This window comes from Equus quagga, chromosome 19 (genome assembly GCF_021613505.1).
Source record: "Equus quagga isolate Etosha38 chromosome 19, UCLA_HA_Equagga_1.0, whole genome shotgun sequence".
Lineage (NCBI taxonomy): Eukaryota > Metazoa > Chordata > Mammalia > Perissodactyla > Equidae > Equus > Equus quagga.
In genome coordinates, this window is record NC_060285.1 from 7317317 (window position 1) to 7337493 (window position 20177).

Here is a 20177-nt window from a genome sequence, read left to right on the forward strand (position 1 = left end):
TCAAGCAGGTGCAGTGGGGGGTCAACTAGTGGCTGGTCAGCCCCACCCCCAACTCCAAGGGGACTCTTGGGAGGCATCTGTCTAGAACCAGGGAGGGCCACGGTTCTGCTGACCTCTGCCTGACCCCTCCCTTCCCCCTTGGCTTCTGCATTGCGCTGTGTCCCTTGGAGTGACACAGTGATGACTGTGACCTGAGGGTCCGGGATCCCTTTGGGAGTAAGGGAGGGGTCGGGCAGTGTCTTAGTTTTCCTGTGTCCTCAGCACCAAGCACAGGGCCCTGTCCCCGTGGCACCCATTAAACACCTGGGGAACTGACTTGGAGGGAGCACTGCGTTCGGAGTCCAGCTTTCCTACCACTTTGTAGCTCTACACGGTAGCCAGCTCTTTCCTAAGCAGGACCAAGTTCTGTGCTTTCAGATTCTGACATCCACTTTCTACCAGTGTGTAACCAAAGTCACCTTTATCTGTTATTGATTTGATTAGAATTCCCTGTGGGCCCCTTCTCTCCTCTGTATTAAGGGAAAAGGCCTGACATGGGGACTCCTCTCCCAGTTTCTCATTCATTCATTCATTCATTCAAGAGATCCATGTGCTTGGCCTGAGCACCTGCAAAGAGGGAGGTGTCATCCCCCTGGAGGGAGGGCTGCTCCAGGGGAGCAGGTGAGGGGCTGGAGCAGAAGAGGCCACAGAGAGCTCATAGTCCAGCCAGGGAGTCGAGACACCCCCAGCAGTTGTTACATGGCAGCATTTGTGAGCGGGCCGAACTGGAGTCAAACCCCGGCTCTGCCCTCGCTGGCTGTGGTGGCCTTAGAAATGTGACTTCCCCTCTCTGAGACTCAGTTTCCTCATCTGCAAGATATGGATACAACAGAACCTGCTGGCAGGCTAGCTGAGGGGATGGAGGCAAGCCTTGGGTCTGGCAAAGATGAGTGTCCATTCCATCCTTGGCCACCTCCTCCCCCCACGCCCAGACACTGGCCAGGCTCAGCAGTGGGCAGTGGGGCACCCGGGGATGTTGGTGTCAGAGGAGGCAGGAAGGCTGTGGGTGAGGAATGAGGGGACCCCTGCCTGGGTCCGGGCCCTCGGCCAGGAACAAGGGCCTCCTGCCCACTCTGAAGTCAGTGGCCTCTGGCAGGGAGCCCAGCCCCTGTCCCATGGGCAGCTCAGTGATGGCCCAGCCCTCTGTGCGTCTCGTCTTCCTGAAGGTGCTGACATGAAGATCAGCACATGGACGCAGGGAGGAAAGAAAGGAAGAGTGATGGCCAGCAGGCCGCGGGAGGCCGTGACTCAGGCGCGGGCTCCCCGCCAGGCCGGGCTGCTGCTCAGGAATACTTTTGCCCAAGTCAGACGAAAAAAGCTTGAAAATGCTTTCCTTTGATCCTCAGCAGGCGTGGGGGGATTCCCGGCGAGGAGGCTTCTGGGTGAGTGAAATCTTCAGGCCCCAGGGCAGCTGCTCGTCTGCTGTGACCTAGTGGAAATATCACCGTACAGCTCACTTTTTCTCTTTCTTTTTTTATCCAGATGAAGGACAGACGGTGGGCATTGTCAACCAGCACATCCCTTGGAGATTTCTGGTCCCAAAAAGCATCACAGGGCACTTTGTACAGAACGGGATTGTCACTCTGATGAACGCAGAAGTCTCTTAACTTCCCAATGAGCTGTCTTCCGGGCCCCTGGGAAACCATAATGTAAGTGGTGCCAGGCTTCCAGGAATGGCCAGAAAGCTGCTTCACTTGAGGGTGGCCGAGGATTTGCTCATGTGAAATGAAAACAATAGACATCGATACTAGTTGCAATACCAGTAATTTTTTAACAGAAAAATAAACGGTTTTATTCATGTTGACACTGGAGAGAGAAGGTCTTTCCATCAGAGGATGGGGAGGAGGGAGGCAGCCTCAGTCCAGCTCCCCTGGGCCCCTCTCCTGCTGCCTCAGCTTCTCAGCCTGGACCTGACAGCCCAGCCCCTCCTGCTGGCCTCTCTCTTCTACTCCTGGAAGCTTCTCACCGAGACTTTGGGAATGCTGTGGGCTTCGCTCCCTCGACAGGCTCCGCCTGCTCTGGGCTTGTGTCCCCTTCATGCCGGCTTCCCACTAGGTTGTGACTTGGGTCTGTGAGTGTCAAGCTCTGCCCTAGATGGAGGGCGCCCAGGACACGGCCTGGCCCAGAGCAACGCCCTGGAGAGGTTTGTTGAGTGAATGAACAAGAGAACCAGAGCTCCTCTTGGGTCATTGGAGGGACTTCTGGACTCCTGTACGGATTAGAGGTGCTGGCCTGGGTTCTTTGCTGTCTGTGAACTTAAGGCCTCTGACTTTGATGCTGGTCTCCCCATTGGGGCCTGAGGGGGCTGGGAAGAGAAGTGAGAGGAAGAACCTGCAGGGCAGAGAGGAGAGGGGAGAGCAGGAGAGATGAGCAGAGCTGGTGGGAAAGTGCTCCGGAGAAGCCCTGCCCCGCCACGGCCCCCACCTCCCCCCCCCAGCCTCTGGAGCCCTGACAGCGATGGGCTCCAGGACCAGATTCCATGCTGCTGCCCCGAGGGCCTCCCCTCCTGCCCCTCCTCCTGTTCCATTCCCCCACTTCCCAAAGATCTCCCCACTGCCCCCCAAGACCGGCTACCCCCACAGATTTCCTCATCCCTTATCACACACCCTTGGGGTCTGTACCTGCTGTGTCTCCCTTTGGGGACCCTGTCGTTCTCTGCGAATTCCCCAAGAGGTCCAGTAAAGGTCTAAGGCTGAACAGCTACTTTCAACTAACATCTTATTCTTTGCAAAGTGTTTTCACTTCTGTTCCTCCAACTGTTCTTCATCGCATCCATTCAAGGCGGTTATTTCACTCCCGTATTGTAGATAAGGAAACGGCCCCCACTGGTTTAGCAGATAAGGTCAGGATGCAAACTTAGGGGGCTCTCCGTAGATCCCTAAGACACCAAGGAGGGAGGGATCGGGGAGGGGGACAAGTGAGGGAGGAAGCACGGAGGGAGGGATTACCACATCTCTTTGAAGGGCTCCTCCTGGCCGTGGCCCCTTCAGAGCTGGCCTCCTGGAAGCCACCACCACCCTGCCTAGCCCCTTGGGGATCTGCCTTGGGAATTGCTTCCGGCAGGTTCTCAAGTGTGAGAACCTGGGTCTGTTAAGACACAGACGCCTTGGCTTCCCAAAGCCCCCGGGAGCTGAATCTCTGGGGCGGGGCCAGGGATGTGCATAATTAGCGGCTACCACACACACCCCACTGCCCACAGGGGACTGACGCCCTCTGTCCCACAGAAGGTGGAACTGTGTGGAGTGACAATGCATGAATTAGCCTCAAGGGAGGCTAATTGTTTCCTTAATTGGCTGAAGTCACTCTGGGGAACCCTGCCCGGAAAGTTTCCCCTGGTGACTGCAAAGCCGCGGGACTGGTTTGCCTGGCGGCCAATAACCGGCTCAGAGGAAGGTTGCCCAAGAGGAGTTTATAAAGTGTCTCTTTGAGGCAGCTTGTTAGAACAGAGCGGGGCGTGCTCTGGAGGAGGCTCCTGTGGGTGCCCAGGAAGAGATTGGAGAGGCGGGATGGGGTCCTACAGCCGGCATGACCTGTACCGCATTCTCACAGGACCCCCAGCACATTCCTAGTCCTGCCCGCCCCTGCCCCCCTCCGCCACTCCATCATGTCACCTCTCAAGCCCTGGTGGGACCTTGTTGGGTGGCCGCCTCTGGGCAGCCCAGGACCCCTAGAGGGGGAAGAAGCAACAAGGAGTCATCTCAGGGGAGAGCGTTCCCACATGTGCCACCAGGTGGCACCATTAGCACAGGACAACGTTTGGGGGGCTATCCAGGTGGGGCTGGAGGCGAAGGAGGTGGGACCCGTAGTGGGGGACCATCAAGGCTCTGGCACTTGCCACGGGAGGACCTCCAGTGACAAGGCTCCTGGTCTGTGCTTGTGTCCTGGGGACCCATTGTACCAAGAGCCTAATCCTAACAAGGCCTTGGCACCTGGTGAACATGGAATAATATTGAAAAATAATGCCACCTCTGTTTTTTCAGATCTTTAGGATTATTTCCAATGTGACAGGGGCTGGGAGAGGACACTAGCTCCTTGCTGCCTCCCAACAGAATTAGCCAGGAGAGCCTTATCTAACTCTGGGTGCACGTCCAGTAGGAAAACCCTGGACTCTGGGCCCAGGTGCACCTCTGAGTCCGGCTGTGACCCCGCGCAGGCCACTTTCTCTATTTTTCTCCGACACTAAACCTGTAGGATGAAGGTTGTAGTACCAGCCCCGCTGGGAGAATCAGTGAATTGCATAGTGTTTCAAGGGCCATCCTGGGAGCTCAAGTCCCCATCCACTGCTTACTCACTGTGTGGCCCCAGGCAAGTGGCTTTCACCCTCAGAATTTCAGTTTCCTCATCTGTGAAATAGGGACAATAATAACACCCACCCACATGAGGTCTCTGGGAAGCCTGAAGTAGTCAGTACAAGAAAAGCCTTTAGAGCTGTGTCTGGCGTGACACAGACACTTAATAAACAGCGAGTATACAGGGCAGCTTGAACTGAGCAGGGACCTTGGGGACCGGCCAGTTGAGCCTTCCAGCCCGGGCAGAAATCCCCCAGCAGCATGCAGGGTGGACAGCCTCCATGCAGGTTTGCAGCTCATTCCCTCCCTGGAAAGGAGGCGTCCAGTGTGGGCCAGCCCCGCACGCAACTAGATGGGTCTCTTTCCAGAAGTGACACAGATGAGTCACAGCCTGTTCCCAGGGGCCGAATCATTGCCCCGGGGGGTAGGACTGTCCCAGTCCACTCCCGGAGCGTGGTGAGGGGGTCAGTGCCCCCCAAGTGCAGACTGCTACATGGTACAGAAAGGGGGACTCCAAAGGCAAACCCGGGTGTGGCTGGGAGTGCAGGGAGGCCACCCTCTCCAATGCGGGGGAGCTTGAGGAGAGAATGGGAGGAAACAAGGAGTTGAAGGATCCGCTCCTGGTACTCCCAGGCCGCAGGGACCCCGAGGACCCGAGGAGTGAGATGCTGTAAATCTCAGCCACCAGGCCAGTGCAGAGGGTCATTCTGAGGGGCCCCTCCAACTGGTGGGCTCCTCCTGGTGCTGAAGTCTGTGGGGAGGAAGGAAACGACTTCCCGCAGCGGGAGCAGGAGGAGACGGGTCCCCTTCCCACTACACTTCTGCTTCCTGTGCACCACTGCCACAGTGCAGCCCGGGGAGGAGACGCAGAGGAGACAGCAGCTCCTGAGCATCAGAACTGAGCACACCAGGCCGGGGGCCTCGCCCTCACTCGCTCACCACCTTCACTCCCTGGGGGCACTGGAAGTCCTGTTGGGGCTTCTGTTCTCTTTCCTCGATGGGGAGCCCCTTGAGATCAAAACCGTGGCTTATGTTTTGTACCTCCACTGCCTGGCACACAGCAGGCACTTAATAAGGGTACGTAGGAGCTAAACTGAAAACGGAGGCCAGCAACGGAGGTCCAGTTGGAAAGCTTTAGCCCTCGTGTGGACAAGGCATCTCAGGACTGCAGGAGCCATCTGTGCTCCCCCATTTCCTCCTCCTTCAGGGCTGCCACCTCCTCCGTGAAGCCCTCCTGGGCACCCCCTCCTTTCTTCGCCCCCAGCGATTCACTTCTTCTCCCACCTCCCTCTATGCACACTTCTGCCACTAAGGCAGGCTAGAGTAGTGGTTAGGAGCACAGAGGCTGGGGTCATTCTCAGAGTCACTTCCCCTGGACACATTTCTCAGCTGTGTGACCTTGGGGCAAATTTTATTTTCACTCCCTGTGTCTCAGTGTCCTCATCTGTAAAGTGTAAGTGATTCTAGGACCGCCCTTGCGGGATTGCAGTGAGGATTAAATTGATTTGTAGATTAAAAGCATCTTGAACACTGTCTGGTGCTTAGTAACTGCTCTGAACTGCCATGTTATTGCTTAATTGCGCTGGGATTACTGCTCTCCCACCCTGGACGTGGGCTCTTCGAAGCTGGGGTCTTTCACTTGTGCGTCCTTCTGCTGAGGCCAGTGCCTGGTGCAGAACAGGTGCCCAACAAAATGTGAAAGGAAGGATGGATGGATGGACGGACAGGAAGACAGACAACTGGATGAGAGCAAGTGTGAAATGCACCATCCCCCAGGGACACTCAATGACTCGAGATCACTGGCCTCTTCTTTTCCAGTGGCATCTGCGCTCTGCAGCCTAGGGCCTGGCTGGGGGAACGTGGGCCTCCTCCCACCCTACCCCGGAGTCCAGCCATCCCAGGGAGGCCTGTTGGGAGCCTCCTGTGTGCTATGCTCGATGTTAGCACCCACCTTCAAGCAAGCCTGGGAGAAGGCCCTTTACCCCCACTTTATGCTCATTCATCCATCCATTCATGCACCAGTATTTACTGAGCACATACTGAGTGCGAGCATTGCCCTAGGAACAGGGGAGTCAGAGAGGAAGAAGACAAACAGGAGCCCCAGGCAGACAGGAGGCCTTCGACAGGATCCAGGCCCAGGGGCCGGAAAGCTCCTGGGGCTCTGGGAGTGCCTATCTGGAGCCTGGGCTGCCCCGGGAGGGGGCCCGAGGGCTCTGTGTGAGAGGCAGAGCGGCCCCAGGGCAGACAGGCAGGAGCAGAGGCAGCGGCCGAGCCCGTGTTTCCAGGCAGCCTGGCACTCAGCCGCCTCTCGATGCCAAGTCGTAAAGAGACTCCTGGAGGCGCAGACCGATGCCTTTAAAACGCTCCCTCCGTGCACGGAGACATTAACATGACGTCGATCACCATGGCATCGAGGTGCTTAGACAACCTGCTCCCCCCAGAAGCTGGGAAACAGCGTGAAGCAGATTATCTGTGTCTCACTGTGACATATGCGATCATGTATCACAGTGATGGATCAACAGTCAATACCACTGGGGTCCCCGCCGCCCCCCAGCTGGCAGGAAACGTCTTGCATTCATACGTCTTCCTCACCTGGTGGGCGGTCCCTGCTCCTGCCTGCACCCTCCCGACGCATCTTCTGGCTTTCACCCTTCATGTGCAAAGTGGCAGAGGGGAAAGCACGCGGACGAAGGCTGGAAACTGGACCCCATCATGCCATCACTAGGGGCTGCATGGGGGTGGAGAGAAAGGCTCAGGTCTCACAGAGCTGGGCGTAAAATTCCCACCCCATGAACCTGGCCTGATCTTAGGCGAGTTGCTTTGTCTCTTGGGGGCACAGTTTTCTCCTTTGCAAAACTGAGATAGTCACATTTGTCTTGAGGGTTAGTGAGCACTAATGAAAGAAGGAGGGGCAGTGCAGTGCGTGTGCTAAACTCGACCACCTTTGCCCCAGCTTCCTCCCTGCCGGCATGCGGGTGCCTCACCACCACCCCAGACCCCTGCCCTCTGCCACTCCAGACACACAGACGAACATCTGTCCCCTTCCCATCCACCTGGGCCCGGGGCTGAGCTCCAGGATGCTGAGGCTCCCAGCCTGCTGGGGAAAGGGGTCCAGGCAGCATAGTGACTGTCCTGCACTGGTGCCTGCTGGCAGCAAGGATAGGGCTGTGGTGTGGGCCCAGAGGGGAAGCAGTGCCTGTGTCTGCGGGGGTGGGGGGGAGGGCGTGAGCTCAGCTTTGGGAAGCCGCAGAGAGGAAAGACTTTTGAAGTGAGTCAGAGGAGGCATGCGCTAGGGACCCACTGTGTGGGAGACCCACCATGCAGGGGACCCACAGTGGCCCTCCCTGGGCTAATGAGGACCGGCAGCCTGACCTTCTGCCCTGGAGGCGGTGGGCACCCAGCAGGGCTGGAGCCTGTGGCTCCCACCCCCCCCCTAACTGCCCGCCCCTTTTCCATCAGCACCTGCCCCTCCTCCCTTCTCCTGACCACTTCCACCGCGACCCCAAACCCTGTTCTCTGATGAGCATATTATCAGGAGCTCCTGGATTGTTTCCAAGGGGAGGTTTGTGTGGACAGAGTCGTTTTGAGAGTTTCAGACGTGAACAGCTAAACCAAGCCCTGGAGTTACTTGTGCAAATCCTGTGCTCCTTCTGTCACCATCTGGGTGGGACAGGGCGGAGGAGGGGAGAAGCCCACTGCACTGGGTGGACTGGGACGAGGGTGAGCCCCAGGTCCCTCACCGGGCACCGCCTGCCCTGGGGCTGTTCAGCTCCTCCTGTGGAAGTCCAGGCTCTGAGGAAGCAGACCGGCGGCCAGGGAGGAGCTTGGTGGGGACAAGAAGGGGAACTGTGGCTGCCAGCACGCTGTCCCCTCCTGTAAACCAAAGAGGAAAGAGAGACACCGAGCAAGAGGCCCCGATGGAGAGCCGGCCGGCGCGGCGGCGGGGCCCCGGGCTCCTGGGTCTGCTCCTGCTGCCCTGGACGCTGCCGCTCGCAGGTACGGGGGCCGCGGGCTCCGGCTCTGCGCGCTCGGCTCTGCGCATCAGAGCGCCTTTCATCCGCCGCCCGGACGGCTAATTCCCGGCTGTCTCGGGGGATTTGCTGGCTGCGTTTGAACATCGCCGCCTTCACAGGGGAGCCTTCAGGCACCGGAGGATGTTTAGCTAACGCCTCGCCAAGGTGGCGTTTGAAGGGGCCGGGGCAGCGCTCCCCCGGCAGCGGGTTAGCAGCCTCGCTGCCAGGCGGCCTGACCTCCTGGCCCTGGAACAAGGGGGGGGCGGGGGGGGGGGGGGGGGGGGTGGGCGCGGCCGGGGGGCGGCAGGGTCGGGCGAGGGTCAGTGAGGAGGAACAGCTCACCCTCAAGGGCTTTTCGAGGGGGAGCGGCTGCGTTGAACCCGCCAAGCAGCTGAGCCCCTCTCCCCCGTGGTAGCCCAGGAGAGCAAGGGAGGCCAGCTGGGGCCACCGGAAGCGCTCTGCCCGGGGCACAAAATTGTCACTGTCCCCAGAAAGGGTCGCACCTCCCACTTCCTGAAATGCAGCCAGAGGTCACATCATCGTTTTACGAGGGGAGCCAGGCCTTCGTGGGGGCCCACGCTCTTCTCCTTCCCTGGTCCCAGGCCCCTCAGAAGCGGGGTGGCCTCCATCCAAGCCAGACCCTGGGGTGGGTGGCTTTGGGGCAAGTTCGTCCAGGCCATGGAATCCCCAGGAGTGACCCTCGCCAGGGCTGCCCACACAGGGCTCCCTCCGCTCTGGCTCTCCCAAGCGGGTCTGGCGCTCCTGTTTTCCCAGGAGGCCCCGCCCTGCTGTGCAGGCCAGGCGCTCTTCTTCCTGTTAGACTTCAACGGGGCTTCCAGGAGCTGCCCACCTTCTGCTTCATCCTCTGCCTTTCCTTTGTACCATGACCAATAACAGCTATTCTTATGATCATGAATTAGCTGCTTTGGGCACTTATCACACTCAGCCCCCCTCGAGGCACCCTTGGGTGCTGTCCCACTGGCATCGTTTAAGAACAGGGAGGCCAGGTGGCTTGCCCAAGGCCCAGAGGGTGAGTAGAGGTCAGGTTCAGACCCAAGTCAGCCTAAGAGTCAGCCTAAGCCCGGAGCCAGGACCTTTGGCAGTGGGTCTGGGGCTGCTCTTGCATTTCTTTGTAAAGAACATTCTTCACAGAAAAATTTCCTCTCCCCCCTCCTCCACCCCCTGGCCCTGGGAGGCAAGAGCAGACTTTGGGGTCCTTACCACAGGCCTGGGGGGCCAGGCCCTTTGCCACATCATCTCCTTCAGTCCTTTAATCTGGCTCACTTCAAGCCCCCTCCTACCTGCCCCCCCATGGCTGGGTGCAAAGATGGCCCGAGGAAATGCAGCTTGTTGGTGACAATGCGTTTGAACTCTCACTTAGTCACTTTTAGCTTAATTCCCCCTTAATTCCCTTCATTTCTTTTTTGTGTGGTCGCTTCTCCCCAAAAGGGACCCGGCACATTCCAGTAACCTAGCAGGGGAGACTTTTTGGGGTGCTGCTTTGAAAAACGCTTTGTAACTGTCTTCACTACAAACAAACCGCAAATTTTCCCCAGTGTTGCAGCAAACGTCGTACAAAAGAGAAACTGCTCTTTCACAAGAGAGGAAAACACCCTCGCGGTCTCCTAGAACCTCTTGGAGCAGCACGCAGCACCCCAGTGCTCCTGGTCCTGGTCCTGCCCCTGCGGCGCCCGGCTCCCTGCCCCTCCCCCACCCTCCTGTCTCTGAGCTTCGTGGGTTTGACGGAAGGAATCTGACCTCTCCCACATTCCCCAACGTCCCCTGACTTCACCCATCAGCCTGGGCAACCAGCTCCATGAACCGCCAAGATGGAGCACCATGGCCCAGCCGGTCCCCTCCACTGAGTCCACAGGGGGCTCCGAGCCCAGGGTCAATGCGCCGTTTGCCTGAACCCTGGCGTGATGCAGGGTTGAATGCAGGCCCGGGGCTTTCAGCCAGAGTTTGAATCTGAGTTGTGGGACTCACCCTGGGCCCCTGGCAGGTGGCTGTGCCTCAGCTGCTTCATCTGTTAAATGGGTGGGACAGTGGTATCTGCAGTAGCACATCCTGTGACTGAGTGGTTAGGGCACGGGGTTGGGGCTCAGAGAACATCAGCCACCTGCTAGCCCAGCAGAGCCCATCGAAACGTGAGATTCACTTGGCTGCCTCGACATCTTGAGGAGCCCACGGGCTCCTCGGGGCGGCTCTGCCTTTCCAGTGGTCTCCAGCGCACCCAGCATCTCAGGACCTCTCCTGCTCCCCATCCTTCTCCTGTTGTGAGCTGGGACTCAGGCCTGCTCGCCTCTGGTCTCTTGAGCCCTCTGCAAATTCTCCTTTCCTCAAAGGATCCAGCAGCCACTTGTGGTCTCATGGGCAACTACTCTCCCCTGGAGGTGACTCCTCTGAGCCTGAGGCTCAGCTTTCCTGAGAGCAGCTGGACGCCTGCTCTAGCCCTGCTTCCACCGGGTCTCAGTCACCTCTCAGTCACCTCCAAGGGCTTCGGACCAGACAGACCAGGTGCAATGCCTTTTTATGTTGACTACTGTGTGACCTCAGGCAAGTCACTTAACCTTTCTGAGCCTTGGGGTCTTTAACAATCATCAGTCCCCTTTTTCTTCCTGGCTTTTCCAGAACTCTTGGGCTGTATTTATTTCTTAAATATCCATTGAGAAGGACCAGTTCTAGGCACTGGGGGGACCTGGAGGTGAACAAGCCACAGCCCCCACTCTCAGCCTGTTGGAAACTGTGAGAGCCACCTGGAGAACACAGCCCGAGGTGGAGTCACGGATGCCGGTTTGCCTCCCCTCCCCCATGTGCTCTGGACTCAGGTGCCACCACTCTCTTTGTCATCCAAAAGATGTTCAGGGGCCTCCTGCTTCCCTTCCCGCAGCTCCGGCCGCTGTCAGCACTGGCCTCTGCTTTTCATCTTTGTCTAATCCCAATAAAGAGCTTCTGTGGCAGGCGGAGGAGAAGCACCTCCCTGCTGGAGGTGGGGCAGGGGGAGTGTTGGAGGGGCTGACGGAGCGGGGTCCAGCCGGGATGGGGAGGAGACGGAGCAGGTGGGTGGGTGGCAGGCACAGCAGGAATAAAGGCTGGGAGGCCAGAAGGCAGAGCGCGGGGAGGCCGGTTCCGTTTGATGAGAGGACCGTCTCTCAGCAGAGCCGCGGGATATGATCCCCACTGGGATACAATTCCGGGTGGATTATAAATGCCTGTCAGGTAGGGGTACAGACGCTGTTCCAATAGGTCCTATTGTCATTGCTTTCCCTTTTTAACTTGTGAAATATAATACAGACACAGAAAAGTGCAATAAATATTACAAGACAAGGTCCTGCGTGACTACCACCCAGGTCAAGAGAGAGAACATTCCAGTGCCCAGAGCCCCTGGGCCCCTACCCCCAGACGCCCCCCCCCAAGAGGTACCACCATCCTGACTTCCAGGGCAGTGGCCTCCCGGCTGTTCTTTATAGTTTTATCCTTTGGTGTGCATCCCTAAATGATACAGAGGACTCTTGCTTGTTTTTGAACTCTGTATAATCAGAATGATACTGCGTCTATCCTTTCATGACCTGCTTCTTTCGCTCAATGTGATATTTTTTTAAGATGTCTCCAGTTGACGATGTGGCTGAAGTTTGTTTATTTTCATTGCTAAAGAGCAGGGGTTGCTCCCCGCGGCCCTTGGTCTGAATCCAGCCCACTGCCATTTCGTAGGACCTGCGAGTTATGAATGGTGTTTATATTTTTTAATGGGTGGGGGAAAAAATCAAAAGAAGAATATTTCACGCCATGTGAAATTTATACAATATTCACATTTCCACGTCCATAAGTAAAGTTTTATTGGAACAGAGCCATGGTTATGCGTTCATAGATCATCTATGATTGCTGTCACCCTCCAACGGTGGAGCGGAGTAGCTGTGACAGAGACCATATGGCCAGCACAGTGTAAAATATTTACTATCTGGCCCTTTAGAGAACACGTTTGTAAACCCCTGCTGTTGAGGGCCCATTGAATGAACATACTGCGATTTACATCGTTATGGTCAGTGTTTCAGGAGCTTCTGGTCTGGGGCTTTGCATACTCGTCTGTGTCTCCAGACACACGTGTGCTTGGTGCCTCCAGGGGCCATGTTCCCATTCAGGCCACTTCTCTTGGTGCTGTCTACCTGCCTGTGTGGACTGTGAGCGTCGAGAGGGCAGGAAATGTTCGGACTCACTTGGCTTTGAATCCTTGACTCCCAGCACGGTGCCCGGCACCTGGGCATGCCCAGAAAATGCTAACAATAGCAAGACGAATTCCTCAGCCACAGACAATTCCAGAGGGTGCTCTGAGCAGGTGGAGACGTTATGCCACCAGGAGAGGCACCTGAGGCCCAGGGGGTGGTCTTGATGAGGTGGGGCAGGCGTGGACCTCTTGTCCTCCCTGAGCCTTGGGTTCCTCTGGTGCAGGTGGAGTAACAAGACCCTCATGTCTTGTGAGTGAGAGAATGGACGAGGGAGTGCTGGGTAAATGTGGACCCGGAAACAGGATCTGGCCCTCCACCTGTTCCCTCTGGCCATCTACCTGCTCCCTCTGGCCCTCCACCTGCTCCCTCTGGCGCTCCACCTGCTTCCTTGCTCACTGTGGGTCTGGGCATGGCCTCGCCATGGTGGGAGTGCAGGTGTCAGGCACTGGGGTGGGGGCTGGAGCCAGAGGAAGGGAAGAGGGTAATTCAGGGGGAGCCTGGAGGGGTGGACGGGGAGGGAGTAAGGTGAAACTGGCAGGCGGAGTTCCTGGCCCCCTGGCAAGGACAGTTTGACTGCCTGAGTTTGAGTCCCAGGAGACTTTGGCCAAGCCTCCTGACCTCTCTGAACGCCTACTTCCCTGTCATGGTGCTCAGCACCCCCCCCCCCCCCCCCGCATCAGGCCTCTTGCCAGTGGCGACAGGAAGGCACGTCCAGGACCACCAATGGCCCCAGGGCTTGGCACCTGGGACCCCTCGGGGAGGGACCGTGAGGCCTCAATTATGGGGACAAGGTGGTGTGGTGGGCCTGGCAGGTGTCTGCTCCCCTCCTGCACCAGGACTGCGTGGGCTGTGGGGGAGAGAGGGGAGGGCTGGAGCTGGGGCTCCTTTGAGGCTCAGGGCCAGAACTCTGCTTGCCGCAAGGGACAGGGGAGGGGCCCCAGAGCGAGCGCAGCCCAAGCCCAAGGGCAGGGGCAGCCTTCCATCATGCAGCCTCCCATCAGGCAGCCGGTCAGCATGCAGGCACGGGAGGTGCCTACAGTGCTGGTCATAGGGTCCAGGTCACATTTCTCAGGGCCACTTGGCAACACATATCAAGATTTAAAATATGCATCCTCTTTGAATCAGCAATTCCCCTTCTCGGACCTTGTCCTAGGGAGCTAGGGGACCAGGAGTCAACCTATATGTATAAGGATGATCACCATGTGTCCTTGGAGCATGGCTGCAGACAGCCGCACTGCCCCGAAATGCATTTAAATAAGACCCTCCAGGCCCTGCCCCGGCCAGGCTCCTGCCCATTTCTCTCATACCACACTTTTTTTTTTTTTTTTTTTTTGGTGAGGAAGATATGCCCTGAGCTAACATCTGTGCCAGTCTTCCTCTATTTTGTGTGGGACACCACCACACCATGGCTTGATGAGCAGTGCTAGGTCTGCACCCAGGATCCCAACTTAACCACTATGACACTGGGCCAGCCCCCACCCTGCTCTTTGACCACCTCCCATGAGCCTTTGCTCCTGGTGTTGGCCTGGAAGATGTCCTCTTTTTTGCCCACCTGGTGACTCCAAACTGTTGGTCAAGGTCAAACTGCTTCTTTCCCTGCAGTGTCCTTTCTGACCCACTCTCCCAGGCCCTGACAAACCCAAGGACCAGGCCCTACCCCCCAGGTAGTCACCTGGGGTTCTGAGCTATGGAGCTCAGAGGTATGAGGGGGGTGACTGAGCTCACCTGGGGCAGGTGAGGGTGTGGACAGAGCCAGGGAACAAGGATAGAAACTTAAGAGGTGGGCTATATAAGAAAAGCCAGAAAAAGGGCAAAGGGCGAAGGGCAAAGGGCAAAGGTACAGGCTGGGAGGACCCTGGGGGGAGGGAGAAGGTCAAAGAGGGAGCTGTCTGCAGGGTCAGGGTCACGGCTAGAACCAGCAGGAGCCACAGCTGAGCCACCAGGGTCTCTGTTGACCTGCTCCTGCGCGAGATGGGAGGGGAGGCGGCGGCTGGGAGGGAGGGACGGGGCTGGCAGATTGGAGGATGCGGAAGGAGAGGACGGAGGGCAACTGGGCGATTTTGTGTCTGGAGGGTACGGGGTCTTTGGGGAGGTAGAGATTTAAGAAAAGTCGGGATGAAAGTGATTGGGCGAAGGCATCTACAGGAAGGAGTTAGGGTGTTGACAACCAGAAGCAGTAGTATTTTAAAAGGAGGCCGGGGTGGGCGGGGGGACACACTGAATCCCACAGAATGAGTCATAAATGTGAAGTTTTAGGGGCCAAGGAAGGCTGTTTGGAACTCAGTAGTATTTCTCTTGTCATCTTTCTAACGAGAAATATGATCATGTCACTTCCCAATTTAGAAGCCCCCAGAGGCTCCCCCAGGTTTCCAGGACGACTCCCCCCACCCCGCAAACCCTTTCTTTCAACTCGACCAGAGCTCTGGAGTTCTCCAACTCAGTGCCCTGTTAGCAGCTCCACCCAGGAGCTTTCTCATGCTTAAACCCCCCTCTCTGTGCCCCTCCCCCTCCTCTGCCTCCTACTCTTCCTTCAAAGTTCAGCTCAGTGAGAGACGGGGAAGAAAGATCAAATCGTTCACAGCTGTGATGCCAGGGTGGCAGACCTGCAGACAAGTTCCATGTTCTTCTCGATCCTTTGCTGTGATTTCTAGAATTTCTATAGTGAGCATGTTTCACTTTTATGATGGGGGGGGGACCTGAAGAATTATAATTTACAAAAGTAGCAGGGCCCAGTCTAAGGGTCACCTCTCTGGGGAGCCCTCGCCCTCTCCAGCTGGGTGGGGTCCCCTCCTTTGGGTTTCTGCAGCCCCGAGACTCCCCTTTATCTCATCACTTCCCAGTCTCCCTTCCCAGTGGTGAGCCTGGCCCTCCCTGGCGGGACTTCACGTGGGCACACACTCTGGGGGTACCCTGGTAGGATCTATCCCCCTCACTCCATTTCTCCTGCCCCCATTCAGAGACTAGGAGCAGGACCCCCACCCCACCTCTTGGTCCCTATTGCCACCCTCCACTCCACCTGACACCCTTCTTTGAGGGTAGTGTGGGGTGTAAAGGGAGAAACCGAGTCGCCTGGTACCCCAGGCCACACCCTCAAACAAGTCCAAGCTTGGAGCAACTTGCCTTTGAAAACGGGCCGAAAAGGAGGTGTCCGCTGTGAAGTACTAGTTAACACCCGTGAAGTTTATACATTTCTGGGACCAAACACTAGACATTTTGCACTTGGTCTGTGTCCCCGCATGGTCGCTGTGCACCCAGGGTCCAGAGTCTGGAGGCGTGAGAACGGGACACAGGCCGGCTGTAGAAACAGCCCCCGAGGTAAGCCACATCCGTGTGCATCTTTGTAATTTGGAGGTGTTGAAAGATGTGACAGCCAGTATGATGCCTCCGTTCAGAGGGCATCAGCATTAAAACCTCCATAATACACATCCATTCAAAGGTTGTCTTCCAATGCCTGCTCCGCGCTTCTCCCCAATCAGCCGCCGGGCCCTGTGCCATTTGAGGTGTGTGTCCTGAAGGACCCACCTGTTTTCTGCAGCATCCTGGCACTCCTGCTCAGGCAGTGGCCAGAGCCCTGTGCTAAAACCAGCAGCCCTGCACCTGTGTCATCCCAGCAGCCCCTCAGACAGGCCTTGAAAAAAGGCACAGCTCTGAGAGATGCCAGAATTAAACGGGAGGGCAAAACTCTATGCCAAAAATAAAGACCGTGGGAACCGCTTTCTTCTGTAGCTGGGGCATCAAAGTGTTTTCCTTTAAAATCGACCTAAGTCAGAATGGATACCTTTGATCAGCACGTCTGGGCTCTCACGCCCTTGGCTGATGATGCTGATACTCAGAGCATAGGAGGGATTCAGTTCCTAGCAGAGGGGGAGCTGCGGCCCAGGCCCAGCCCAGGAATCGGTAGTAGAGGAGCATCGAGGAAGCCAGGGCAGCTGGAGAGAGTGGAGAGAGATGGGGCAGGTGCCAGACTCTGGGGGTGAGGGGATGTCATCGCAGCAGTGAGGGAGGAATGGACGCTGGCCAGCCCTCTTTGGACACTTGGCTGGCCTGGCCACAAGGTGGTCTGTAGAGGGCTCCTGGGGCCCCTTGCTTCTGCTCTGGGAGCCACGAGCTCTGCTTGAGATGGGCGACCCCCTAATGCTACAGGGTCAGGACTGAGTACCATTGCCCCAGACCCTACATGCTGTTAGCTGACCCATATTTGGGGAATGGCCTCTGAATTTTTCCCTCCCTTTAAAAGAGTGCAGTTCTTTCATTGGAGTTTTTTCTTTTGCTTCCTTTGAGATTTTTAAACTATAGGGTAGAGCAGTGGCTAAGAGTGTGGGGTTAAGGACCCAAGGAGACCCAGCTTAAAATCCCATCTCTGCCACTGACGACTGCACTGCTGGGGCAAGCTCTTTCCTTCCCTGAACCTCATTTTTCTCATCTGTGAAAGGGGAGCGTGCCCAGGGAGGTCAGCTCTTATCATCACGTGGCCTCACAGTGATGCCTGAGAGTCTGCTCTGGGCAGGCAGGGCCGCACCCCCAGGAGGGGCTCAGGGAGGAGGTGAGAAAGTCCTGCAGACCGAGAGGGTGACCCCACAGCCTGGGGAGAGGCAGGGAACAGCAGGGCATTCCTAGCAGTGGGAATAGCACCAACAAAGGTTCGAGGTAGGCCTGGCGCTGGTCGGGGGTGAACCGAGGGCTGAGGGCAACTGAGCTGGTCTGCAAGGGCCTGGAGCGTGGACTGGGTCATCTAGGCCAGGGGCTATCAATTGTTTTTTAACGGTGGCCCAAAGTTAAGGGATGCACATTATAGCGCGGCCCTGTCTGAACTCAGTTGTATGAATATAACTGAATCCAAGTCACGAACGTGCCCTTACTACGCATGAAATGCTCCATGTTCTGTTTTTTTTAACTGCTTGTCTTGACCCTGTAAATTGATTTCAGACTCCTTCTTGGGTCTCCTCCTCTGGTGGGGTGCCCAGCGGGGCCAGGGAGGGCACAGCAGGATGGCTGTGGCTCCCCCAGGGCAGCGCCAGGTGGGCCCTAGCTGGGGAGGGGAGGAAGCTGGATTCCGGAGCTTTCGAGGTGGAAGTGGGGTGTTGAGCTGGGGTGGGGAGGTCAGATGGGGTGAGCACCCCTCCACACACCCAGTCAAGTTCCTTGATTGCAAATCTCTCCCCACAGGGACTCAGCACGGGGTCCCCAGGCCAGGGGTGGGAGTAGGGCACCTCCAACCAGCTCTCAAACCCACAGTTCAAGCGGCCACAGATTCAAAAGAAGAACCGGAAAAGGAAGGAATCAGGGTGGTAGACAAAGTCTTTCCCAACAAGGGCAACAGACAAGCAAGATGGGAAAGAGCAGGAGGGGGCTGCTGGGGGAGGGCTCTCAGCTCAGAGCCCCTGCCACACACAGCTCACCAGTCAGGGGCGCTCGAGGGCCACGCTCGAGGGCCACACCCGAGGTCTGCGCCCCAGGGCGTCCCCCGTTCCCTTGTGTCCAGCCCTGCACGGGACCCAAGTCGGTAGACAGGCTTGGTCAGGGAAGGAGGGCTGGCCCCCAGGGTCCTGTCATGCCCAGAGGCCACTCCGTGCTGCGTGTGCCCTGCGCTGTGGGCCTGTCACTTATGCAGTTGGAAGAGTCAGGCTGGCATTTGCCTTTCCAGACTCCGAGGAGGACTCAGGATGGGCTGACTTCCCTACCTCGTTTTTGTCTTGGGGAAAAGGCAGCCTGGCCCTGTGGCAGGCACGCTGTGTTCCCGGCCTCATTTAATTTCATGATGACCCTGTAAGGTTAGTATTGTTAATCTCCCCATGTAGTGGGGAAGACGCTGAGGTTCAGAGAAGTAAAGCCACCTGCCTAAGGTTGCACGGTCTTTGAGCAGCAGAACCAGGACACAAACCCAGGCCTCCTGTCTCCAGAAACTGGGCTTCTCCCAGGCACCCCCTACCCCTATTTCTGGCCCGCCCCAAGGATTCCTAGCAGTCCCTGAAACTGCACAGAAGTGAGGGGTCAAGGATGTGCCATCCCTGAAAACACAATCTCTTCTAACGGTGGGGTGGGCGGGGCATGGTGGGTGGGTGGGGCTTAGTTGCGGCCTGGGCTGCCCAATGAACTGATCGTGCTTGCAGCTGGGGGGAGGTGGGGCGGGAGGTGGGGCTGGAGGTGGGGCGGGAGGAGGACCAGGAGATGCACAGTAAGCAGCCAAGCTCTGGGGCAGGGCTGGGCTCCGGTGGTGGCCCTCGGGAGCGGGCCCTCCCAGACAGCATGCTGTGACTGTTTCCCAATCCCGTCTCTGACTGTCCCTGCTCCCTGGCCCCTCCCACCCGCCGTGGACCTCCCCCACCAGGGCTGCACCATGTGCTTTCACGCAGGCTCACACTCCTCCCATCCAGAAACACTTCTCCTGGACCCGGCCTTCAAATTCTCCCTGCCCTGCTGCCCCCTCCTTTCCTCCTCCGACCTGCACTCCAGGCCCCTCTCCCTTTTGCCCATCAAATCAATCCATCCACCCACTCAATAGAACACTCAAGGCTCCTTGAAGAGCTTTCCTTCCCGTGCCTGTCTGGCCGGCCAGCACGAGAAGGTGCAGGCCTCCTGGAGAATTATCCTATGGAACTTCATGTTGCTCCCGCTGCCCGTCCCTCTCAGCGTGGGGAGATTCCCCCACCGCCTGGAGGGAAAGCGGGCTGGTCTAGGCTGCTCCGGTCACTCAGTGTTCTGTGGTCACTTACAGTCACAAACAAGGCCCAGATCTTCAAATCCCCAGCCCCAAGTAACTGCCCAAATCCTGAACTTGATTCACGCCAGAGAGGCCAGCTGGGTTCGGTGTGAGAGACCGGGGTGAGGGCCTCTGGGCCCCTCGCCACACGTCGGCTGGGTGGAAGCAGGGGAGGGGGAAGAGCGGGCGGGGCAGAGAGCCCTACGGCCAGCTGCTGCGGACAGGTGGCCCGATGATCTGGGCGCTGGCAGGGTCTGGAGTGGACTCCCTAGGGCACTTTCCTGGGCCACCCGGCAGCTCCCACCAGGGTGTGCCAGCCGGGCTCCGGTGGCTCTCCGTCCCGCCTCAGCCCCAGGAATCCAGGGTCGCCCCCAGTCCTCCTCCCTGGGCCATTCGCCCCTCTCGGCAGCCCATGGATCTAAGAGGATCCCAGGCCCACTAGCTCTACCCTGCCCTCCTTCTCGCCTGGGGACACACTCCCTTTGCCTGAACAAGGGACAAAGCGTGATGCAGCCATCACTGGGTGCAAGACAGACATCAGCCACTGTGCCAATCCTGTGGCACTCAGGGGACAAGCCTCAAGCTCTGTGAGGGTCCCGCTGAAGCCCCTCTGGGTCTAGGGTGAGAAGCAGGCACACGCAGGGCAGGCTGGGCGCCCCTCGGTTTTATCTAGGTCCCCTCCTCACCCCTGCCCTCTGCCATGCAGCCACTGTCAGCCTCCAATTGGGAAAGTCCGTGACTTCTGCCAGAGTCTGACGAACCCGTCTCTTTAGCAACTGATATCTCCTGTGCTTGGTGCCACCAAGCACACTCCTAGCCCCGCACAGTCTCACTTGGCCGGGTTTCTGACTCCAACGCCCAGGGTGCCTGCTGGCTCTTCTTCCTCAGTACAGTCGGACCAACTGGGGTCCAA

At 57.7% G+C, this 20177-nt stretch overlaps 1 protein-coding gene across 2 annotated transcripts in view; it reads left to right on the forward strand.

Moving 5' to 3' along the window:
- Window positions 1–8192: 8192 nt before the first annotated feature.
- Window positions 8193–20177, forward strand: part of NFAM1 (NFAT activating protein with ITAM motif 1) — a 34126-nt gene continuing 22141 nt past the window's right edge. For both annotated transcript variants that reach the window (XM_046646547.1, XM_046646546.1), the window contains exon 1: window positions 8193–8324. In XM_046646547.1, coding sequence (XP_046502503.1) covers window positions 8246–8324 — 79 coding nt within the window. In that variant the 5' untranslated portion in view covers window positions 8193–8245. The remainder of the gene's footprint in view (window positions 8325–20177) is intronic.